The following is a 26,192-nucleotide window of genomic DNA, read 5'->3' as shown; positions in this document are numbered from 1 at the left end:
AGCGTAGAGCAGAGTATATAGCACAGCGTAGAGCAGAGTATATAGCACAGCGTAGAGCAGAGTATATAGCACAGCGTAGAGCAGAGTATATAGCACAGCGTAGAGCAGAGTATATAGCACAGCGTAGAGCAGAGTATATAGCACAGCGTAGAGCAGAGTATATAGCACAGCGTAGAGCAGAGTATATAGCACAGCGTAGAGCAGAGTATATAGCACAGTGTACTGCAGAGTATAGAGCACACAGTGTACTGCGGAGTATAGAGCACACAGTGTACTGCGGAGTATAGAGCACACAGTGTGGTGCGGAGTATAGAGCACACAGTGTGGTGCGGAGTATAGAGCACACAGTGTGGTGCGGAGTATAGAGCACACAGTGTGGTGCGGAGTATAGAACACAGTGTTGTGCGGAGTATAGAACAGTGTTGTGTAGTGTGAATAACACAGTTGTGGTGCTAAAGAAGTGTTGGTGTGTACAACACTTCTGTGTCGCCAATAATCCCATTTTTGTTTTTTCATCAACAATTTTTTGTTTTTGCAGTATCACGTTCTGTTGCTGCATTATTAGTACTATCCCTTCTGTGTCGCAAGTGTTATTCCTTCTGCGTTAGCACAGCAGTGGTATAGGTTATTTTTTTTATTGATTTTTTATTGATTTTTTGGTAGTGCAGCAGCACTAAGAATATTTAGAGCATAATTGTTCCTCTTTCTGAGTCAGCAGATTACTCTAAATTTTGACCTCAGTACCAGTCTGACTGGACTGCATGGTGTTCTGCCTGATCAGAGGTGGCGCTGTCATCCCTAGCAGAGTTTGGAACACAGTCTAGTTAGGTGCATGAAGAGTTTATTTTCTCTCGGAACGAGCCCAGTGGGAGTGTCACTCTTGCTGTGTATTCTGGGAGAGGGTACTTAAGGTGCTGACGTCATGTGCTTCGGGGTTCCGGTCCAGAAGTGCTTTCTGACTGTTTGGTCCTGGTCCTCCTGACCAGCCCCCAGGGCTCTCATGGCCTGGGGTGCAGATCCACCCGTCTTCAAGTCTCGGGGCTGGCTGGCCCAAGGCAAAGAAACTGAAAGAAGGATTCAGAGGCGGTCTGGTGCAGTCTCGGTTTGTGGAGAGGCCCAGCAACTGTGGAAGCATCCAGGGGAGGACTCTTCGGGAGAAGGCCACGCAAAGGTTGGCTTCTCAGAAGGAGCCTGGAGGCTAAGTTGAAAGACCCCAAGTGAATCTGGTCTGGTGTGGTATCGTCGGACCGGCTGCAAGACACTGGTACCATACGAGGGTTCTCTGAGTTGTCTACAACTTTCAGTTTTATTCAAGCGTTCCACAAAAATATGTGGCAGAGACTTGACCAGTGTAGTTCAGAGGTACCCAACCTGCCTCATACTACTATACCACTTGTACTCCAACATCCCCATTTCTTACCCTTCTAAAATGATGAGACCACACCTTAATTTCAGAGTATAAATGGCCATACCAGCCTATTTATTATTCACACCATATAAATAACTCCAATATCAAATATTTACCAAAATATCACCTCCGTAACAACTTGTTTAAAGCGGAGGGCCGTTTAAAAAAAAAAAAAAAGTCAGCAGCTGCAAACACTGCAGCTGCTGACTTAATAAGCCCACTTAACTGTCCAGGGCGCCCGCGATGTCGGCCGCCTGAGGCCGACCCATCCCTCGGCTCTCGGGTCCCGGCGCCGCCATTCCTTGTAAGGGAAACAGGCAGTGGAGCCTTGCGGCTTCACTGCCCATTTCCTACTGCTCATGCGCTAGTCACGCAGCGCTTTGTGAATGGGACGCGCTGTGTTCTGGAACACACAGTTCCCAGAAGACAACGCAACTAGGAGAGAAGACCAGAAGATCTCCACGGAGGAGGAAGAGGAAGATTAGGATTATGTGCCTAGCAACAGGCATTTCTGGTAAGTAAAAAAAAAATTTTTTTTTCCTTTTTTTTTTTTTTAGATTTTTTTGTAATTTTTAATATATATATTTTTTTTTTTCAGGGTGGCCCTCCACTTTAACTCCAGTCTGTTGGTTTTTGACAGGACCCCCGAACTCCAACACATGTTCCACCAATACACTGCGGGACCTTTTTCCACACGATAGGCCTCCAGCGGATAATCAGCTCGGAGACAACCCCCTTCCCACAGTGCAACCATTACAGTATTCCAGCTAACCTTTCGCTGGAATACACCGGAGGGGCACATACTACCGATGAGCCCCCCACCCCTTTCCATCACATATGTTTACTGCCACCATCAAAGACCAACAAATCACCGCCAATCCACAGCTGCCATGATGACCATCTGCCATGCTCCTGAAAGAAAGAAAACACATAAACTGACAAACACAGACAACATACTGTATAGGGAGGGCGCGTGGGAAAAACTGCCCCCTCCTTTCTTTCTCCACAACTTTCTGTTCCCCAGCCCAGTCCCGCCTCTTCCTTATATATTATTACCACTCAGGGGCGGATCCAGGGGGGGGGGGGGCAACGGGTCAATTGCCCCTCCCCGAGAATACCGGCAGGCCGGTTCCGTGGGTCCGATCGTGGCCGGTTCCGCGGGTACCAGCGGGCCGGTTCCACGGGTCCAATCGCGGCCGGTTCCGCGGGTCCAATCGCGGTCGGTTCCGCGGGTACCCACGCGGCCGGTTCCACGGGTACCCGCGCTGAGTGGACGGTGAGGGGGGCAGCTGGACAGCTTAGGAGGGCTGCTGGCCAATCAGGAAGCCAGCAGGCAGGGGAGCAGGGAGATGACATCATCTCTCACTGCCCTGCATCCCTCCAGTTCCGCCCTCACTGTTTAGGAAGCTGTGTGCAGCAGAGAGATTGCAGAAAAGTGACACAGTAGGTGACAATCCGCAATGTGTGGCAGGCTACGTGGCAATCCGCAATGTGTGGCAGGCTACGTGGCAAGTGGCAATCCGCAATGTGTGGCAGGCAACGTGGCAAGTGACAATCCGCAATGTGTGGCAGGTGACGTGGCAATCCGCAATGTGTGGCAGGCTACGTGGCAAGTGGCAATCCGCAATGTGTGGCAGGCAACGTGGCAAGTGACAATCCGCAATGTGTGGCAGGTGATGTGGCAAGTGGCAATCCGCAAAGTGTGGCAGCCAACGTGGCAAGTGACAATCCGCAATGTGTGGCAAGTGACGTGGCAAGTGGCAATCCGCAATGTGTGGCAGGCTACGTGGCAAGTGACAATCTGCAATGTGTGGCAGGTGACGTGGCAAGTGGCAATCCGCAATGTGTGGCAGGCTACGTGGCAAGTGGCAATCCGTAATGTGTGGCAGGTAACGTGGCAAGTGGCAATCCGCAATGTGTGGCAGGCAACGTGGCAAGTGACAATCCGCAATGTGTGGCAGGTGACGTGGCAAGTGGCAATCCGCAATGTGTGGCAGGCTACGTGGTAATCCGCATCTGGTGGCAGGCGACGTGGCAAGTGACAATCCACAATGTGTGGCAGGTGACGTGGCAAGTGACAATCAGCAATGTGTGGCAGGTGACGTGGCAAGTGGCAATCCGCAATGTGTGGCAGGCTACGTGGCAAGTGACAATCCGCAATGTGTGGCAGGTGACGTGGCAAGTGGCAATCCGCAATGTGTGGCAGGCTACGTGGCAAGTGACAATCCGCAATGTGTGGCAGGTGACGTGGCAAGTGGCAATCCGCAATGTGTGGCAGGCTACGTGGCAAGTGGCAATCCGCAATGTGTGGCAGGCAACGTGGCAAGTGACAATCTGCAATGTGTGGCAAGTGACAATCCGCAATGTGTGGCAGGCTACGTGGCAAGTGGCAATCCGCAATGTGTGGCAGGCAACGTGGCAAGTGACAATCCGCAATGTGTGGCAGGTGACGTGGCAATCCGCAATGTGTGGCAGGCTACGTGGCAAGTGGCAATCCGCAATGTGTGGCAGTCAACGTGGCAAGTGACAATCCGCAATGTGTGGCAGGTGACGTGGCAAGTGGCAATCCGCAATGTGTGGCAGGCAACGTGGCAAGTGACAATCCGCAATGTGTGGCAAGTGACGTGGCAAGTGGCAATCCGCAATGTGTGGCAGGCTACGTGGGAAGTGACAATCTGCAATGTGTGGCAGGTGACGTGGCAAGTGGCAATCCGCAATGTGTGGCAGGCTACATGGCAAGTGGCAATCCGCAATGTGTGGCAGGTGACGTGGCATAGTGGCAATCCTCAATGTGTGGCAGGCAACGTGGCAAGTGACAATCCGCAATGTGTGGCAGGTGACGTGGCAAGTGGCAATCCGCAATGTGTGGCAGGCTACGTGGCAATCCGCATCTGGTGGCAGGCGACGTGGCAAGTGACAATCCACAATGTGTGGCAGGTGACGTGGCAAGTGACAATCAGCAATGTGTGGCAGGTGACGTGGCAAGTGGCAATCCGCAATGTGTGGCAGGCAACGTGGCAAGTGACAATCCGCAATGTGTGGCAAGTGACGTGGCAAGTGGCAATCCCAATGTGTGGCAGGCTACGTGGCAAGTGACAATCTGCAATGTGTGGCAGGTGACGTGGCAAGTGGCAATCCGTAATGTGTGGCAGGCTACGTGGCAAGTGGCAATCCGCAATGTGTGGCAGGTGACGTGGCAAGTGGCAATCCGCAATGTGTGGCAGGCAACGTGGCAAGTGACAATCCGCAATGTGTGGCAGGTGACGTGGCAAGTGGCAATCCGCAATGTGTGGCAGGCTACGTGGCAATCCGCATCTGGTGGCAGGCGACGTGGCAAGTGACAATCCACAATGTGTGGCAGGTGACGTGGCAAGTGGCAATCCGCAATGTGTGGCAGGCTACGTGGCAATCCGCATCTGGTGGCAGGCGACGTGGCAAGTGACAATCCACAATGTGTGGCAGGTGACGTGGCAAGTGACAATCAGCAATGTGTGGCAGGTGGCGTGGCAAGTGGCAATCCGCAATGTGTGGCAGGCTATGTGGCAAGTGACAATCCGCAATGTGTGGCAGGTGACGTGGCAAGTGGCAATCCGCAATGTGTGGCAGGCTACGTGGCAAGTGACAATCCGCAATGTGTGGCAGGTGACGTGACAAGTGGCAATCCGCAATGTGTGGCAGGCTACGTGGCAAGTGGCAATCCGCAATGTGTGGCAGGCAACGTGGCAAGTGACAATCCACAATGTGTGGCAGGTGACGTGGCAAGTGGCAATCCGCAATGTGTGGCAGGTAACGTGGCAAGTGACAATCCGCAATGTGTGGTAGGTGACGTGGCAAGTGGCAATCCGCAATGTGTGGCAGGCTACGTGGCAATCCGCATCTGGTGGCAGGCGACGTGGCAAGTGACAATCCACAATGTGTGGCAGGTGACGTGGCAAGTGACAATCCGCAATGTGTGGCAGGCTACGTTGCAAGTGGCAATCCGCAATGTGTGGCAGGCTACGTGGCAAGTGACAATCCGCAATGTGTGGCAGGCTATGTGGCAATCCGCAATGTGTGGCAGGCAACGTGGCAAGTGACAATCCACAGTGTGTGGCAGGCTACGTGGCAATCTGCATCTGGTGGCAGGCGACGTGTCAAGTGACAATCCGCAATGTGTGGCAGGTGACGTGGCAAGTGACAATCCGCAATGTGTGGCAGGTGACGTGGCAAGTAACAATCTGCATTTGGTGACAAGTGACGTGGCAAGTGACAATCCACATTTGGTGGCAGGCGACATGGCAAGTGACATCCTCAGGGCTCCCACTGATTCTGCATTATGGTGAGTTGAACCATTTAATTTTATATTACAATGTATTAATAGAAATAATGCGCTTCAATCATCCTGACACCATAACAACCATGGTGTCGTAATGATTGAAGCGCAAATACCAGCCATTTCCCATATAAATTGCCCCCAAAAAAACATATTTTATAGCAGTGCCCCTCCCGAGATTAGACTCTGGATCCGCCCCTGATTGTGCCTGGGCAGGAAGGCTGTCTGCAGTGTCTGGGTCTCACTTCACTGAGCCCAGCCAGTCACTCCTCCCCCTCCCTCCCTGCTTGAATGGGAGACGAGAAAGGAGGATGTGTTTATTCCACCTCGTCCCACCCCTCCCCCCCTCTGTGTCTGCCCCGCCCACACTCCTATAGCCAGTATGAGAAAGCGGATGCGGGTGGGACATTCAAGGTCACAGCAGCTTCATCTGGCTGCATGATTGGTTGCCCCTGTGTGAGACATCAGCTAGCAGCCTTGGGTGAGTGACAGCTGAATTGTCTCCACCCCCTCCCTTCTCTCCCAAACTCTGTTCTCCCAGGAGCTTCACAGAGGCAATAAATAAATAAATACATGGAAGTTTAGATGAGAAAGCATGAAGCCTGTGAAATCCTGATCTACCTGGACAGGAACTCAACCTGCCCCTGTGATCGGGAGCTATGATCAGTGATGTGTCACAGCTAGCCCATCCCCCCTACAGTTAGAACACATCCCTAGGACACACTTAACCCCTACATCGCCACCTAGTGTTAACCCCTTCTCTGCCAGTCACATTTACACAGTAATCAATGCAATTTTAATCGCACTGATTGCTGTATAAATGTGAATGGTCCCAAAATCATGCCAAAATTGTCTGACATATCCACCATTAATGTCGCAGTCACGATAAAAATCGATGATCGCCGTCATTAGTACTAAAAAAAAAAGAAAAATAATAAAAATGCCACAAAACTGTCCCCTATTTTGTAGATGATATAACTTTTGCACAAACTAATCAATAAACGCTTATTGCGTTTTTTTTTTTAACCAAAAATATGTCGAAGAATACGTATCAGCCTAAACGGAGGAAAAAAATATATTTTTTAGACATTTTTGGGGGATATTTATTATAGCAAAAAAAAATAGTTTTTTTCAAAATTGTGGCTTTTTTTTATAGTGCAAAAAATAAAAACCGCAGAGGTGATGAAATACCACCAAAAGAAAGCTCTACTTGTGGAGAAAAAAAGACGTAAATTTTGTTTGGGAGCCATGTCGCACAACCACACAATTGTCAGTTAAAATGACGCAGTGCTGAATCGCAAAAAGTGCTCTGGTCTTTGGCCAGCTAAATGGTCTGGGGCTTAAGTGGTTATATTAGAAATCAGTTCCCACCAATCTGATTGGTTGTGTGCAGATCTGATCACAGATGTGAGGTGATCAGACATTACAGTAATGGTGGGGAGATATCACTACATAGGGGTTGGGGGAGGTTGGACTGGGGCTGAGCACGGCTCATCTACGGGAAAGTCAGGCAGAGGAGACGCTGCAGACATCCAATGCAACTCAGATGGCTGCAGCAGCGATGGGGTTACAGCGCCAGTTCCCCTCCATCGTCATGACTGCGGTCAAGACAGGCGTACACGTTTTTTTTTTTGGAGGCTGGCTAGACCGTGTATTTTCAAAACGTGGCTTGACCGCAGTGATCATGTGCAGTATCCTGTAGAATTAGGACTTCCTTGTTGTATGTTGGGATCAGTCCTGGTAGTTGTGTCTTCATACTTTGCTTGTATGCTGTGGATTGTGTTGAGCCCCCTGTGTGTTGTCTTTTGTTGTGTGGCACATACAGTATATGAGACATTCATGCTTCTTTCTGGCACTCATCTCATAAATTATCTTGTGGAATTCCATGATTGATGTAAATCTGTCGGACTTTATCTGCTCATTTAGCATCACAAGCTATAGTCATCTGATCAGTGTATTCTGATGGCAGGAAAATCTCCCTGCGGTCAGAATACAACAGCTTAGTGGGCAGGATTCCCCCATCCACCTTGAGGATATGAATGGGGAAATCAAGTCAGTTTTTTTTTTTTGTTTAACCTTTTGATGGACTGTCTTCATCTGCTGTTTTTCCACAGAACAAGCTGTTCTGCAGATGTAGCAGTTAAAGGGACGAGACAAACCATTTACCACTGACAGGGGTACTTATAATGATCAGCATTTATGTATGTAAAACCATTATCCCCTAAAAGAAAAACACTGTTTCTTTAACAGATTATAAGGTGTTAGCTGAAGTTTGTCTTCAATTTATTAGTGTATATAATTCTGCTAGTACATCAGACACTCTTCTCAGACTGCTGTTCAAAGATGCCCCCTGTGGTCCTTCATCCAGTGTTGGGGCAATCCAATCCAGGAGGCGTGTTACTGGCCAGATCACCAGAAGAAAATTGAGGGGGAAAAAGCCTGGAAAAAAAAACAAAAAAAAAACAAAAACGAATGCGGCGGCCACATTTATTCAGGTATTATGGCAGCCAGTGGTGTCGTCTGTCAGAATACAAAGTCCAGCAGAGGGAAGGGGGCGCTCATCCATCTGTGTTGTTAGTGTGGATGGAGGAATCTGTTAAGCTGGCTAAGCTATACATATACAATCCCATAGTTGCCAACTGTCCCGAATTTCTCTGGACATTCCCGGGATTAGGACATTTGTTCCGAATTAATTTTGTCCCAGGAAATGTCCCGGGAAATTCGGTTTGTCCCAGGAAATTTAATTTTCCGTTTTTTTTACCGCTGGCCGCTAGAGGTCGGACGGAGACAATATCTCCGCCAGACGCCATTTTTAAGAAGAGAACCTGTGGCGCCACCCACCCCCACTGCCAGTGTGTGTGTGTAAAGTGCAGTGGGCGGCGTCACAGTTCAAAGCCTCCGTGCAGCAACGGCGGCATGTCGGGGTGGGGGCCAGTCTGTCACTGTGGATGTCGGGGTGGGGGCCAGTCTGTCACTGTGGATGTCGGAGCAGGGGCCGGTCTGTCACTGTGGATGTGGGGGTCAGTCGGATGTCGGGGGCCAGTGGTAAGATAATGTCGGGGGCCAGTCTGTGGATGCGCGGGGGCCAGTCTGTGGATGTGGGGGCCAGTCTGTAGATGTGTGGGGGCCAGTCTGGAGATGTGGGGGCCAGTCTGTGGATGTCGGGGCCAGTGGTATGTCGAGGGCCGGTCTGTGGAGCATGTGGGGGGGCGTCTGTGGAGTATGTGGGGGGGCACCAGATGTAAGGAGGGGCTCCGCTGATGGACACAGATGTGAGGAAGGTACCTCTGATGGGGCACCTGATGTAAGGACAGACTCCGCTTGGGACACCTGATGACATCTGATGGCAGGCAACATGGCTAGTGACGCGCTCATGGCTCCCACTGATTCTGCATTATGGTGAGTTGAATGATTTAATTTCATATTACAATGTAATAATAGAAATAATGCACTTCAATCATGACATCATAGCAATCATGGCGCCGGGATGATTGAAACGCTAACACCAGGTATTTGGAGTATCTTTATCTGCTGATTGTCAAACTCTGGAAAACACATATTGCTATTGTGGTGTAGGATCGGGGGGCTGCCGTCCCTCCTTTCCCTCTCCCCCCCTCCTTTCCCTCTTCATCCCGCATTCATCTCAGACTCTAACCACAACCCTTTGAGCCACACCCCATGCAAGCCACACCCACTATTTTATGTAAACCATGCCCATATTTTGCCGCATTTTACCTGTTCCTATGCCACACCCATAACCGCATGCCCCGCCCCCTAATTATACCACTACTCTGCCTACTGCCAAAAAAGTGTCCCGATTTTTTTTTACAATGTTGGCAACTATGCAATCTGATTGTACAATCTTTTAGCTTCACTAAAATTAGTCATATGAAGACAAACCTGAAATTATTATTATTATTTTTTTAACGAGTATCAAATCAGGCAGGTCATTATACTACATACTTGTTAATAAATCTAAACACATTGTATAATCAGATTATATAGTGTGTGTGGTTAGCCATAGATGGGTTGCCATATGGGGCTGGAAGGCTATATTCTGGAATGGAAAGAGGATGATGGTGGGGGAGGGGCACCAAAATGCATCTTTGCCCGTGTAGACAAAATCCTTGCAGCAACCCTGCGTACACATTACTACATTCATGAATATTTGTTGGGAAAAAAGAAATGAAATCACACATTACATCTACAAAGTCCTCTACAAAGTTCCTGGAGTAGCCAGTCACTATAATCCATAGGAAAGATACCTTTACATTCTGGTTTAGGCTGCCATCCATCATTACCGCATTCACTTACGCCTTCAAATTTGTTATTACTACTGATAAATCCTTCCTTACATTTATATATGAAGTACGCTCCAACGTCAAACACATTCTCATTTGTTTTATATTCCATATTAGCCAGATCTGGTTTCTGGCAATATTCTGAAAATAAAAAAAATAAACACAATATATGTGATTACACCTGTATATAAATATTTGCATGATACTTTCATAGGTCATCACAATAATGCAAGGACAAGGCATTATACTGTTCACATAGATTCAACAATAAAGCAAAATTATATTCTTTGTCTAGGTGTCTGTAGCGTTCATATGTAAGTAGAAGGTAGAGATAAGAAGCATTGTTATTAATCACTGTAAGTACAAACGTAACAGCAATTAGAACTTCACAAATATGTGTTTAGAAGATCCCTTTCACACTGGGGCCGTTTTCAGGCGCCTCTGATTCATTGCAGTGTGTATTTTCACACTGGGGCCGTTTTCAGGCACCTCTGATTCATTGCAGTGTGTATTTTCACACTGGGGCCGTTTTCAGGCACCTCTGATTCATTGCAGTGTGTATTTTCACACTGGGGCAGTGTGCTTGCGGGACGTTCCAAAAATTCCTGCAAGCAAAATTTTTGGGGTGGGTTGGAAGGGCTGTATTTAGTGCTCCCAAAACACCCTGCCCATTGCAATGAATGGGCAGCGCTTCCAAAGCGCCTTGAAAGCGCAGCAAAACTGGACTTTTTAACCCTTTTTTTTTGGGGGGGGGGGGAACCACCTTGCTAGCGGCCGAAAAGTGGTGCTTTAGCGATCACAGCGGGCGCTATCAGTGTGAAAGTAGCCTAACAGTTAGGGCACTTTCTCACTGAGGCAGTAAAGCGTTGCTTTACCATCGTTTTAGCTGCCGGAAAGCTTTGCAGGTACTTCGTCAGCACTGGACATTGATTTCAATGGCAGGGCATTTTAGGAGCGGTGTATTCACCGCTCCCACAAAGCTCCAAAGATTCTGCTTGCAGGACTTTTTTTTCTGTCTTGCAAGCGCACTGCCCCAGTGTGAAAGCACTGGGGTGGCTTGAGAGGCACTTTACAGGTGCTATTTTTAGTGCAAAGAAACCCTGAAAAGCTCCCCAGTGTCAAAGTAGCCTTAAGCCATTTACAACTGCTCTCACATGCAACTAAAATTCATTAAAAGCTTATATAAGGTGTAAAATGTAGAGTAAATCTTTGCTTTTACCATGTATGATATAACACAGGGCCCAAGAAGTGCCCAGGAAAGTGTACCCTGTACTTCTAAATATTTGGGAGCATGCAACAGCAGGTGTTACAGCACTGGTGCTTGGTAATTGACTGCTGATATGATCAGAGTTCTAGCTTAAGTTATGACTTGACATTATCTGTACAAAACAACTGTGTTAAGAGATAGGTATTGTGAAAAGTGTAAAGTCACTTAGACTACGCCTGCCTGCTAACCACAAGATGGGGAAAGGCTGTTTTCTCCTTTTATGGTATTTTTGTGTATGACTCGTCATTTTTGAGTGTATAAGAACTGTGCAAACAATAAACGTTTTTTGGGCCATTCAGCTTGGATTTGAGCTACAGAAAAGGTCTCCTGTATTTAATTTCTATCAGAAGCATACGATTTGAACTCAGCATTACAAAGAGGAAAAGCAATTGGTTTGAGAATTGCACTTAACAATTTTGGCACCCGAACAAGGACTCACCAATGATCCTACTAGAGGTGGACGAACAGAGCTGACGGAACCATAACACTGGGGCACTTGGGGAACCACAGACCATGAAGCCTGGCCAGGTAAGAGAAAGCCTTTATTTCTCTTTATACTCTGAGCTTCCCTGATTTGTGCCTTTAGCCAGTTCTGTCAGAAACGGGTCTCCACGCAGCATATTAACTGCAACCTCTGTAGGGGTGAGTCTTGAACTATTATACCTTTGTTTTGCTGATAAATTGTTGTATGTCCTTTTTGTCTGTCTGTTGGAATAAAAGAATGAGCCATGTTAAGGATGGTATGAATTAGAAGGAGGATTGCCGAACTAGGCAAGTGAAAGCGCCCTTTCGGGGGGGTCACGCGCCTATGCTTAACCTTCACATCTAAGTCATAAACCATACGACTGGTTGAGAGTATAAGCCCTGTCTGCTCCATAAAGCAGGGATAAGAGTGCACGAGAGGGATCCCAGATACGGGGGGGGGGGAATAAGGTCTCCATAAGCCCGGAGATCTAGTCGGATACCTGGCCACTTAAAGGAATGCTTGTATATGTTGTAGCCGCCATTCTGGTTATAATATTTGTAAGTTGGCTAGTATATAAAGTAATTCGATTTCAGAAATCTCATCCCGGAGAGGTTTTTAGTATTCTAGCACCCTAGGAGGAAGGCAACGAGGAACTGTTGTAGGGTCCCGCATATACACTTTTTTTCTTTTTTCTTTTGGGACATATAACAGTGTCCCACACGCTACCTAGGCACGAACTGTTAGAATGGGTGAGAGGTATACAAAACCCCGTCAAGGAACTGTGGCCCACTATATGGTGCCGCAGATAATTAAGAACATATATGGGGCAGATGAAGCACAAAATTTAAAAACCATACTTCATAAATTCAAAGTAAAAGGAGCAGCGGGTTTAGACCCAGACGTGTGGAAGGAAATAAAAAGGGACAGATAAGGAGAGGTGTTAGAGAAGCAATGGATGTGTCAGGTTCAGTGCTTAATTAAGGTCTCCAATAGAGCGAAAGAGGAGGGGTGGAAATATAACCCAGATTGTGATGGTTGGGACATGAAGGATAGAAGAACAAAAAGTGCTGAGGCTCTGGTTGACCCCAGCTCAGCCATCCCACCCCCATACACTGGCATAGAACATAAACCACATAAGATATATCCTTCACTCCAAGGCAGGGGATGGGTTTGTCAGGTTTGTGGAGCACAAAACCCAGAATGGGCAATAGAATGTGTGCATTGTGGGGCACAAAAACCTCATCCAGAAACTGTAGCCCCCGTACGCACTGATACACACATTGTACAGGTAAATAATCCGTAATTTGGACAAGTAGCCCATCCAAATGCCCCACCTACTGTTACTCGTAGGATGCAGATAAGGACCTGGGCACCACGGACACCAGACGCCCTTATGGCACTAATACAGAATGCCCCAGACCCAGTAGCGAAACCAGCCGCGTTTTGTAGATTTGTAAGACAGTTGATGGATACACATGATGCAACATGGCAAGATGGGGAAGATTTGTGTAGACATAAAATGACTCCTACACTGTTTCAGCAATTTGTGACAGAAATAGGTACGCACTGACCTATAGACCGGTTTGACGCAGACGGCAACCAACAGGCAGGACACGTCAGACACATAGATTCAAGGGCCCCATTTGTTGTTAGGTTGGAAGCTTTCTGTACGGCAAAACAAATAGAGAGAGGGTCCATATCACCCATGAAACAAACTCCAGGACAGACAGTATCAGACTTTTACTTGTCTATGGAAAGTATGATGGCAGATGAAGGATTGGATTTGGCTCAGCCAACTACGATCCGAGCCTTCAATAGACAATTCATGGAAGGATTAATTACACAGATAAGTGAAAGACTGAAAGCCTGTACACCGGAGTGGAGAGCAACTAGAGATAGAGGAACATTGTTGCAAAAAGCACAGGGAATAGAGGCTGACCTGGTAGAGACGAAAACCCGAAGACACCCTACAGTTAATGCCATAACCACCCCACACGATAGGGAAAAAGGACAGTATCGAAAACCTTTGACTTGTCACTATTGCAACAAAATTGGCCACGTGAAACGCCATTGTAGGAAAAAAATGAGAGATGAGGGAGACGGCTTTTCATCTCCAGCCAGGTTTGATACTAGATATGGATCTAGGCAGGCCTCCGGACCTCCTAATCAATTGGAGGATCAGAGGGCATGACTCGCTCCTGTCTTAGGAAAATCACATACAAAAATGTTACACATCCCAATACAAATAGACAATAAAAACATCTCATGCTTAGTGGACAGTGGAGCTTCGCGCAGCCTGCTTTCAGACTCGGTGATACGGCCCGGCCAGGAGTCCACTGAAACAGTATTAATTACGGGGTATGATGGAATTTTATCTGACGCTCCCCTGACAAAGCCCCTGAAGGTTACAGTTGGAAATAGGATTTTTCTTTCTAGGTTTTTAATATCACGGGGAGCACCAACAAATCTGCTGGGAACAGATATTTTACAAAAATTGGGAGCCAATATTGCATATCATACAGATGGTACAGTAACATTAACGATAGATGAGGAACAACACCTCGACACGTGTAATGTGATCCAATATTTTGAGGAGGAACCCGAAATTCTGTGTCACCCTCCTCCAGATATATATATCAGGCTCTGCAGACACTCCCAGAAGATTTGTGGGAAAGTCATCAAGCAGATGCTGGTTTACTACCTGTTTCCCCAGTTAAATTACAGTTGATTCCAGGTGCCGTCCTACCCCAGCTGAAACAATATCGGCTTAGTGCGCCGCAAGGAGCAGCTATAGCTACACAAATACAATCTCTGCTTAAAGTGGGGGCATTGAAGGAAATAAAATCACCCGCTAATACTCCCTTGTATCCAGTGAAAAAGAAGCCCGGCACTGACAGTCAAGTTAAATATAGAATGGTGCAGGACTTGCGGGCAGTGAATAAAATCTTGGCACCCATGACACCTTTAGTACCAAACCCCCACACACTGTTGTCACAGGTGCCATCCACCAGTACGCATTTTTCGGTAATAGACTCTTGTGTATTGCTACAATATGTGGATGACCTATTGCTATGCTGTCCAGATAGGGAAACATGTCTCCATGCCACTTTGGCACTTTTGCAATTCTTGGAAAAAAAGAGTTGCAAGGTTAACAGGAAAAAGTTACAAGTGTGTTAGGAAAAAGTTGTCTTCTTAGAACATTGCATATCACAAGGAACAAGACATCTCACAGACGAGAGAGTACAGGCGATAAAGGGAATTTTACCCCCACAAAATTTCAAACAATTGCGTATGTTTCTGGGTATCGTGTCATATTGTAGACAATGGATACCCCACGCTAGCTCTTTGATGCAGCCATTATACGATTGTTTGAAAATCGTACCATATATGCTTACAGAAGTAGCTTATGAGTCGTTTGTCACTTTGAAACAGTTGTTGATTTCTGCACCGGCTCTAGGTATCCCCGATTATACAAAGACTAATCTATACATTGCTGAGATCACCGGACATGCAACAGGAATTTTGACACAGTCACAACAGCATCTAACCAAGATCCACAAGAATGTGTATTCTTCCCTTCCAGATCCCAACTCTATAGCAGGTACTCATTCACTGAGCCTCGGAGATTGGGTCTATGTAAAGAAACATACCAGAAAAGCTTTAGAGCCACGGTTTGAAGGACCATATCAAGTACTGCTGACCACTCCCACATCAGTCAAGTTGGAGGGAAAAGCAGCCTGGATCAACGCATAACACTGCAAAAAGAGTCCTGAACCGAGAGAAACAGAATGACGATCTTTCTAACTATGATAATAGTGCTTGAATGTTTTCAAATGTTTGTTTACACATGGACTCCCGGTATCCATGTAACAGTTCATGAAAACAGTACTGATCTTAGATGGATAAATCAGGATAACGCAGTATCCCCAATATGAGGTATACACTGTAAAAAATTTCACTGTGTCAGGACAGGAGGGTCCTTTCTATGTAAAAGAAAATGACTATTATCCACGTTCACCAGTGGCCTTCATAAAAGCCAGGTCACCAGCACAAGTAAACATAACTTTCCAGTGGAAGGATAATTTACCATCACCCTTTAATAACACACCACATAAATGTCATAAGTTAGGTCCATCTGAAACATGGAGGGAAGTATTTGACAAAACACAAATGCTACTTTTTACCCCAAATTCCCGTAACTTCGAGGACCAACAGAGGGGAAAGGGTCCCAGACCAGTAAGTGGAAGTGAACAATTCAATCTAACAGGTCCTATTAGTATAAATCAATCTGCAACTTATATTTGTGCAGCATGGTATTTTGTACCAATAAGGAAATCAGGTAGAACAACCGGAGGATATATACAATGGCAACATTATGGTTTCGATATAAAGATAGAGGACGCTCTACCCACCATCTTTGAATCCTCTGTATTAACTCCTATTCCTAAATCTTGCATAAATGTTTCGGTATCACAACAGAAAACAAAAATCAAATTTAATGTAACTTTCCCTCAGCCACCAGAGTGTAGGTATCGACGAGAATGGTATGATACAGTTCTGGGAGCTGCAGGAACCGGAATGGGAGTAATGAATGGGATACAGATGGAAATGATACAAAGTAAGTGGAAACGTGCAGGAAGTCACATAGCTGATAGTTTAATAATCACAAGCAAATGGTTACCTACATTATTTGAAACACAAATTAGCCAGGTACAGTTAACTAAATATCTCAATATTATGGTTAATCACACAGCACTAGCCAGTTTGGAGTTGTGGAAAGCAAATCAAAAGTTCATAAACATTACTCAATGTGCTTTTTCTACACTATCTTATCACATTCAAATGAATAGAGCTCGAGATGAGCTACAATTGGGGAATTATCACACTTGGATGAACTATTTCAAGGGTTTAAATTTAGAAAGTACATGGTTTGAAGTACCAGGAAAAGAAGTTGAATGTGAGGAAAGATGGTGTGCTGGAAGATTTGATGTATATAAAGTAGAAAGGATTGAGGTAATGTGTAAGTTAATAGTAATGCCACTCTTGATAGGAAAGGATCTACCTGAATTTTGGTACCCTGAGATCTATGGACATTATGTAGATACACAAAAAATGACTCCTGATCTAAGTCTATGTGCTAAAACTAATAAGGGAATAGTTTGTGGAAGAAGTTCTCCGGTCTATGAACCTTGCCTTTGAAACATCAATCTAATATATGTAAGTTTCAGAGACTACCAGTAAGTGTAGGAAACCGATTTATGGAGATAGGACCACAACATATTTGTTTAGTTACAAATGATCTGGAAACTATGGAGAGTTTAAATAAAACAGCTCCTTATTCAGGATGTGTAAAGAATGTTAAAATGCTTAAATGGCAGAATGAAACTTTCCTTTTTGAACCAGATGCACATAGAATATTCAATCAAGAATGGACTGTAGATAATCTTACTGATACTACACCTTTCATAATATCATTAGAGCCCTTACAACAAATCTTAAGAGTCCGAAATACTTAGAAAACACATAGAGACACAGGAACATACCCTTCAAAATAATCTAATATCTGCAGTTATAGATAAAGGGAAATTAATACATTTATCTTCACAGATAAGAGATGAAACTACACACCACTGTTACAATGTTTTCAGTGGATGGTCCCCTACCGCCACTACTATACTTAATTGGATGTTGAGTCCTATACTAATACTTATGTTTGCTTTTGCTATAATGACAATTATTAATTGTTGTATATACAAGAGAATTCAAAAGAAAGTTAAAAGAATGAATAGTGGTGCACTATAGAACTCTGAAGTTTGAGATTATGAGTTGACGTCACCCTTCTCTTAGATTCTCTTTGCTTTTGAGATGCTGATATGGAACTGGGGGATGAGGAAATTGTTCTCCTCTGACAACCCGCGGTCAGGGATAGTACTCAGGAAAGTATTGGCTATAACTTATGAGTAAGGACCCAGAGTTTGGAGAAGGATGATGTCAAAGGGGGAAAATTATAGGATCAGAGTTCTAGCTTAAGTTATGACTTGACATTATCTGTACAAAACAACTGTGTTAAGAGATAGGTATTATGAAAAGTGTAAAGTCACTTAGACTACGCCCGCCTGCTAACCACAAGATGGGGAAAGGCTGTTTTCTCCTTTTATGATATTTTTGTGTATGACTCATCATTTTTGAGTGTATAAGAACTGTGCAAACAATAAACGTTTTTTGGGCCATTCAGCTTGGATTTGAGCTACAGAAAAGGTCTCCTGTATTTCATTTCTATCAGAAGCATAAGATTTGAACTCAGCAGTACAAAGAGGAAAAGCAATTGGTTTGAGAATTGCACTTAACACTGCTGAAGTATCCAGTGCTGTTACATGGGGGAGGAAAGAGTCCTCAGCCCTGTGTAAACATACAAGTATCAATTTAGGGCCTACACATGACTTCCTCACCTAGGTCTCATGGGAAATATAATTTAGCATGAGGCTTCATGCATACAGGGCGTTCATTTAACTTTCCTAGTAGCCAGCAGTGTTTTTGCAGAAAAATGCCTAGCTTTTAGGGGCTTTTACAGGCATTAAGCTCTTGGACGTTATTTTATTTAATTGGCCAAGATACATGATTTATTCTTGCCATTAAAATGAATGCTCAAGCACTAAGCGCACCTAGCCATTAGGCACGTTTAGCAGCTTTTAGTAGCGTCAAGCGGGTTTCTGCCCAAACTCTGCTGCCCCTGGATGTACTGGCAGCGTGTTATTTTCCTGACGCTAAACTCTCCTATAACTGCCATTTGGGTTATTTACTGAAATTGAATAATAAAAACCTGTTGCAGCTCTGCATGGAAACCAATCAGCGTTCAGGCTTTATGGTCAAAGCTTAATTGAACAAGCTGAAGTTAGAAGCCAATTGGCTACCATACATAGCTGCCTGAGATACTGAGTGCACCAGTTTTAGTAAATTAGTAAAATATAGAAAAATGTAGTAAAGTATGTGTTGGACACATAGGCTAATATTCATGGGAGTTAAGAGGCAGGAAAAAAAACACCTGAGAGCAGCTGTAAAAATATCCAGTGTGCATGAGGCCTAAAAGCAAAGAAAAAGTAAGTTTAAGCAGCTGGGGGAACCAAAAGTTGACTTGCATTGATTTTGTTTTTCCAAGTGTTTTTTTTTTTTCTGAATCACTATATCTTTTTAATTAGCACCAATATCAATAGAAATGTCAATTAAAAAAAATGAGGATGTCTCCTTCTGAAAATATCATTTTCCTGGCTGTTTTGGATAAGGGTCTGGTATGGATTTTGGGGAGACTAAATGCAAAATAAATAAAAATAAAAACTAGAATGGGGTCCACCTCTCAGATTCATACCGCAATTTTTCTGAGCATGCAGTTTGGCTGGCCAGGAACAGGAGGGACACTGAGCAAATGACTCCCCTCTTAGGGAGTTTCATCCAAAAATGGAACTTCCGCTTTAAGTGTTGGTGACCCCGTGTCATGCCACATTTGGCATGTAATTTTTTGTGAGGGGAGCGAGTACCCTGTTTTTATAGGCACCCAGCTCCCACTTTCTTCCCTGGCACCACGGCACTGGAAGGAAGATCACCACTCCGCCCTTCCTCCCTGCAATCTTCTGGGACATACCACAGGTCCCAGAAGATTGCCCTGTCATTAATAGTGCGCAGCATGGCTCGCACCAGTGTTGCCACTCGTAAAAGCAGAGCATTTTTCTATTGCCCGTAAATGTCCGTAGCAGCAGATATGTGCCAGTAAAAAATGGTGGTGACCAAGGAGTCAGTACTGTGCATGCTCAGTTTGTGGAAATCGCAAGAAGATCTGATCCACGAGCTCTGCCTCTGCCCACCAGTGCTGTGCACCAGCCACACTACCACGCCACCTGACAGATTTTAAAAAAGCAGGAGATGAGGGCGGATGGAGCCTCTCGGAGTCAGTGGACAGAGCAGGAGACAGCAGGGAAGAGCAGACGTGCTGACAGAGGCGCTGTCCCTAGCTCCAGCCACAGTTCTCCCCGCAGCTCTCCCTGGGCCTTTCCAGCAGCCGTACCGGCACACAGCAAGGAGCAGGAAGCAATCCCCCCTAGCCACCCGATCCACCTCGCTTCCCTTGTTTACCTCGATCCTTCACCGTGGCCTGCCCGCCTACCGCTCTGGGCAGGCACTCAGGCAACACTGCGGCTCCGGCCTAGTTCGGTTCATCAACCACTCTGCCTGGCAGCAGCCCTGGGCACCCACGCCAATCGACCCCCCCCCCGCATCCCAACCCACATTAGGACTGGGAGCCGGGACATGGGATTAGGTTAGCCCGGGGCTCCAGCCTAGCCCAGCGGCCATCTTGGTCCACCCAGCCCCTCTGATATTCAATTTACTTACCAGGACCCCCTCCCCCGGAGCAGATCCTAAGGAACCCGGTAGCCCCTTCCCATCGGTCTCAAGGTGGGCAACACCGCAGCCACCTTTGGTCGTCCCCCAATGTTCTAGTTAGCTAGACTAGGTAGAGCGGTGGCTGCGGCTGAGCCCCAGCCCACACAGAATGCCTCTCCTCTGTGTGCTCACTTGAGTCGGAGGAGGGGGGATTGAAAGAGTGACTCTGAGTCAGTCTCAGAGAGAGTCAGACAGGAGTCAGGGCCTGGCTCGGGGGAGTATGTGAGAGTGAATGATTCAGTCTCAGACTGTCAGTCAGGCAGGCAGGCCCCAGCCAACAATCCCTTCTCAGAGCAGGCTGATGGTGGAGTTGGACTGCCTGGTGCACTGCAGCAGCACAGTGAAAAGGGCACAGGAGGAAGGTCACTGATGTAGAGAAGTATGGTAATATGAAGGGGGATAGAGGAGGAAAAAACCATGTCTGCAGCCTCTGACTAGGGATGAGCCGAACACTCCCCGGTTCCGTTCGCACCAGAACCTTCGAACGGACCGAAAATTTGTGCGAACTTTAGAACCCCATTGAGTCTGAGGGGACTCGAAAGTTCGAAATAAAAAGTGCTAATTTTAATGGCTAATATGCAAGATATTGTCCTAAAAAGGGTTTGGGAACCTGGATGTTTTTTAAAAACTGACGTTTTTTCAGGAACACTGATTTTAATGATGATTAAAAAGAAAATATATTAAATAAATATTCCTTTAAATATCGTGCCTGGGGGATGTCTATAGTATGCCTGTGAAGTGGCACATGTTTCCCGTGTGTAGAACAGTCCCTGCACAAAGTGACATTTGACAGAAAAAAAGTCATTTAAAACTGCTTTCGGTTTTAATGTAATATCTGGATCCGGCAATATGGATGAAAATCGTTGAGAAAAATGGCATAGGTAGCCCCCCTGCCCATTACCAGTCCCTTTGGATCTTGTGTGGATATTAAGGAGAACCCCGTAACCATATTAAAAAAAGGAAAGGCGTGGTGTCCCCAGACCCTATATACTAAGAACAGGAGTATACAGGCGTAGCAAACAAGACAGGGACTGTGTGGGTTTGTTGTGTTGAGTAGAATCTGTTTGCAATTTTGAACTGGTACATTTTTAAAGTGTGGCTCCAGTCAAAAAAATCAATTTTTTAACTTTTTGGAAAACATAGGGAAGGGTTATCCCCTGTATAATTTGTTTTGCCGTCTGTCTTTTTTCATCTCACTTCCTGTTGTCTCCTTCCGTTTGCAAGTAGGAGACGTTTGTAAGTTGGATGTTTGAAAGTAGGGGCCTGCCCTATATGCTCTGCAGAAATTTGCGCCTAAGGTGTTGGTGTTGCCACAACACTGTAAGCCCTCAAAGTGACTCTTGGTAGGCGCTGGAAAGCCCTGCTGTGAACTATTATATCAAGAATTGTAATTACATGCCATTGTTGAAGAGTAGTAGAAAAATAGGGCCTTTGGTGGTTGTGGTAGTGGTGCTGGTGCCACAACACTGTAAGTCCACAGTTACTCTCAGTGGGCGCAGGAACGGGCCCTGCTGTGAAATATTATATCAAGAATTGTAATTGCATGCTCCTGTTAAACAGGGGCTGAAAAATTGGGCCTTAGGCACTGCTTGCTGGTGCCACAACACTGCAACCTCTCACAGATACTCTAGTTGGGGTGCAGGAATGAGCCCTGCTGCAAAGCATTGCATCAAAAATTGTATTACATGCCCCTGTTAAACAGGGGCTGAAAAATTGGGCCCATACACTGCAACCTCTACCATATACTCTAGTTGGAGTGCAGGAATGAGCCCTGCTGCAAAGCATTGCATCAAAAATTGTAATTACACGCCCCTGTTAAACAAGGGGTGAAAGGAACATAAGGATTAGAGTGGCTCAGCATGATGTGACGTGGGAAGGCTGGGGGAGGAGCCCGAGGCGGTGTCTGTGAGGACGGAAGGGGAGGCAGGAGATCCATGGCGGCGAGTCCGATGCAGATGCTGGTGAGGAGGAATAGAGCACCGTGTTAGAGGATCGCACATGGTGACCCCCGCGGACGCCTATTACCCGCGATATTGGATCAAGAGACCAAGAAGGAGCGACTGATAGATGGGGGTGGACAGCAGTAAAGGATGCAGGAACTGAACAGGGGTAAGTGAGAGATATCCCTGGTTCAATCAAAAAAATGGCTGCAAGAGAAAACACCTGATCCTGGGACCCCACGAGTGTCTGTTTGCGCTGGCCTCCCCTCTGTCCCCTCCATACGCCCCCCCCCCTCTTATCTCTGCCTCTGTGTGCTCTGTATACTACCCTCCAGAGCCCCTAGGTTATCCAGCGCTGCTGCATTGTGAACTGTGTTTGCTGTGGAAGCTAAAGAGATTTGGTGACTAACTGAGGGAGAGATGCAGCAGCTGGGGCGGGCTAAAAGTTAAATGACTGGAGACATAAGAGAGGTCTTGATGGAGCAATGATTCTTTTTGAAACCTATGAATCTATGAGATCTACGGAATTCAATTGTTTGCATGAACTGTACCAATGAGAGGATCTATTTAAATGTCAATGACTGCCTAATAACCCTAGGAGCGGCTCAATTGATTAAATGCTGGAATTACTGGAATTACTAAACTGATATCTGAAACTAGTACTGAGTTTTAAGTTCACTTAAGGACTATGTATTGATACAGCTTAGTACTGATTTAAAAGGTTATAAACTATGTTACGAACTAAGCTGTGAATTAAGTCATGAACTCTGCGATTTAACTATGCGATAAGCTCGGAGCGATATCTACTGAAGAGTAACTTTCCTTCCTGTGGTGGATAGCAGCTGATTAGATAATTGTGTTAAGCTGAAATAGAGCTGCAAAAGTATAAGGACATTCCTTTTTTTTTTTTTTCCTCTCTCTTCCCCCTCTGCGTTTTTTTTTTTTCTGCGTGTCCTCCCGCCCCTCTTACGCTATACAGAGACCGGAAAAGAGGGACGAATGGTACGTTTTTTATAGGCCCTTTACAGGATCTTCACAGGTGCCCCAGTAAAATAAGTCAAAAAGGGGAAAAAAAAAATCCACCAAGTCGCAGAATTTTCAATTCTTAAAGCAAAAGAGAAGAGAAGTATCCCATCTAAACTAGGGAGACTGAGAGGTGAAACGGCAGGATACTCTCCTCTCCCCCTACCCCTCCTTTCAAATCAATAAAAGCAAAGATTGGAACCGAGAGGTACCCCCCCTACATAGGACAAGTAATTTGTCAAACAAGATAAACGAACAAGATACATGATGAGGGGAAGATCACATAAAACAACAGAACCTAAAACCCAGAGGGAGAGTTTAAATACTAGTGTAACTGCTAGTTCTATACAAAAATATCTGACAACCAATAAAGCCCAGATGTGAAAAAAAAAACATCCCTGCCAACCAAAAACGCAAAAAAGGAAATGGCTTAGTTAAAAGGGGCCCAAGGAGATAAAACAAGAGAAGATACAGAAACAGAGAGAGAGATGGAAACTAACGAGGGGGAAGGGGAAGAACAGCGAAGTATAGCTCAAATGCCCACAAAGATCGAGATGATGGCAATGTTTGAAAGGATGGAAAGTTTAATTAAAAGTGAGATTACAAATGTCCGGTTGGATTTGGGCCATCTGCTGCAGAGAGTAGAAGAGACTGAGGAGAAAACTGAGAAACAAACACGAGATCGCAGAATTAAAACCGCAAGTGAAAGCATTGCAAATAAACCAGAGGAATACCTTCTATAAAATGGAAGCACAGGAAAATCAAAATAGATGCCAAAATCTAAGGATAAGAGCCCTTCCAGAGCAAAACAGAGAGAAACTGGAAGAAAAAATAAGGAAAATAACCCCCTATTAGGACGAGAAGAGGACGAGGAGTTAAAGATCGATAGAGTACACAGAATCAGAAAGCCTCTAGGAATGAAGGAGGAAGCCCCACGAGATGTCATTGTTAAATTCCATCGGTACACAGACAAGGAGAAAATATGGAGGAACCTCAGAGAGAGACACCCGTTGCAATACGAGCAAACAACTTTGCAAGTATTTGCGGACTTGTCAAGTGAAACATTAACCAGAAGAAGACAATTAAAACCATTACTAGAACATTTAAGACAAGCTAATATTAAATATAGTTGGGGGTTCCCTGCAGCATTGATAGTGCATAGGAACGGAAAGACGGTTGGATTGAAATTTCTGGAAGAAGTACAGGACTTTTGCACAAAGTTACAGATCCCAGCCATTAGTATACCCGAGCGACCGGAAAGAGAATAAAGACTAATTGAAGAGGGAATATGGCAGAGAGCTTAATGTAGAGGGGGGATGGGGGGGCTGGTGTAATTTAGTACAAAAGAAATGAGATTGGAGATGTAAAGTAAAGAAAAGTTAATGTGGGTACGGGTGGAAACGGGGAGAGCCTCCCCAGACTATCTGCTCCCTCCTCTCCCCCCCTTATGTCTACCTGGCCTTAATGGCCGGGGGGGGGGGGTGGACACGGAATGCCGGGCTTGGAGCTTGAAGTACATATTCCAGGATGAGGAGATATTCTGGATATAGGTACAAGGACCAAAGAGGGGTCTGGGAGGGTTGGGAGGAGGTTGGGAGGGGGGGCAGGAGGGGCGGGGGGAGAAAGAAGACCCGACAGCAGAGAAACTCGCTAAGTGAGAAAAGTGAGAAAATCAGCCTGACTAAAATCTATGTCCATAGCTAATTGTTTGTCATATAACGTTAGGGGGCTAAATGAATCAGCAAAGCGGTTTAAAATTTTGAAAGAAATAGAACAATATGAAGCGGGTATAGTGTTCTTACAGGAAACCCATCTATTTTATGAAAGCAAGATTAGAATATATTCTCCTAGGCTCCCGGTGTGGTTTTATGGAGATTCTTATTCAAGGAACTCAAAAGGGGTAGCTATCGGTATAGGACGGGAGGTATACCATAAAATAGAAGAAAGATTAGTGGACCTGGAGGGTAGCTTCCTCTTTCTGAAGGGGAAACTATGGGGAGTAGACTATACCCTCGCTAACATATACTGCCCAAATAGAAGTCCAACGGTTTTTCTGAAAGGAATATTGGAGAAATTATGGGATTTTAAGAGAGGAAGAGTAATCATAGCAGGAGACATGAACTTTTGTATGAATCCGTAAATGGATAGTTCGTCCCGTGTACAGGCGATTGGGAAGGAGCAGAGGAGAATAATAAAACATAGGCTGTATCAGTATTAGCTTATGGATGTGTGGAGAACTATGCATCCAAGGATACGAGACTACTCGTTCTACTCCCCTGTACACGGGACGTATACTAGAATCGACTACTGGTTAGTGGATTAGGGTTTTGGACGAGGTGATATCCACAGATATAGGAATTAGAACATTGTCTGATCATTCTCCAATATGCCTGAAGATCAAAATCCCAGGATTTCAGAAACCTCCCTTCTCTTGGAAATTGAATAGGGAACTGTTGGATGAGAAGGGAGAGGAAATAATTAGAAAGGAATTGGAGTTTTTTTTCGCCACTAATTTAAATGGAGAGAATATGGAAAATATTGTTTGGGAGACACATAAAGCTTATATAAGAGGGATATATATTTCATTAGGTACAAATAGGAAGAGAGAAGGTATTAAAAAGAGTAGGGAGTTGAGGGAGGAAATCCATGGATTAGAGCAAGACCATAAAAAGGCAAATGGCAGGGAAAGTGGACAGGTAGTAGACCTATTACATAAACTGGCTATTAAAAGAGAGGAACTTGGGGAATTAATGGAACAGGAAATGAGGACGATATATAATAGGATTACTAAAGAGAGATATTATAGCGGCATTATAAATAGTAAGATCTTAGCAAAGATATTGAGGAAAAAAAGATCGAAGAATTATATAGAGAAAATATTAAATAAAGAGGGAGAGCCGGTCTATAAAACTAAGGAAATAGCAGAAGTTTTTAGAGAATATTATGGGCAGTTATATTCCGTGAGAAATAAAGAGACAGAAAAACAAGAGATGAAGAAAAATTTAAGATTATATACTTCAAGCAAATATCCCTAAAATACCG

The 26,192-nt window shown here is 45.3% G+C and overlaps 1 protein-coding gene across 4 annotated transcripts in view; it reads right to left on the bottom strand.

Moving 5' to 3' along the window:
- LOC143928076 (coagulation factor XIII B chain-like) overlaps positions 1-26,192 on the bottom strand; it is a 1,173,165-nt gene that overhangs the window by 590,701 nt on the left and 556,272 nt on the right. For all 4 annotated transcript variants that reach the window (XM_077452688.1, XM_077452689.1, XM_077452690.1 and 1 more), the window contains one exon: positions 9,986-10,162. In XM_077452688.1, coding sequence (XP_077308814.1) covers positions 9,986-10,162 — 177 coding nt within the window. The remainder of the gene's footprint in view (positions 1-9,985; positions 10,163-26,192) is intronic.

The sequence above is a fragment of the Lithobates pipiens genome, unplaced genomic scaffold (assembly GCF_037356315.1).
Source record: "Lithobates pipiens isolate NorthernLeopardFrog02 unplaced genomic scaffold, aLitPip1_a1.2 Scaffold_23, whole genome shotgun sequence".
In the NCBI taxonomy this organism is placed as follows: Eukaryota; Metazoa; Chordata; class Amphibia; order Anura; family Ranidae; genus Lithobates; species Lithobates pipiens.
The sequence above is the reverse complement of the archived record's forward strand: the minus strand, read 5'-3'. Positions and strand labels throughout refer to the sequence as shown.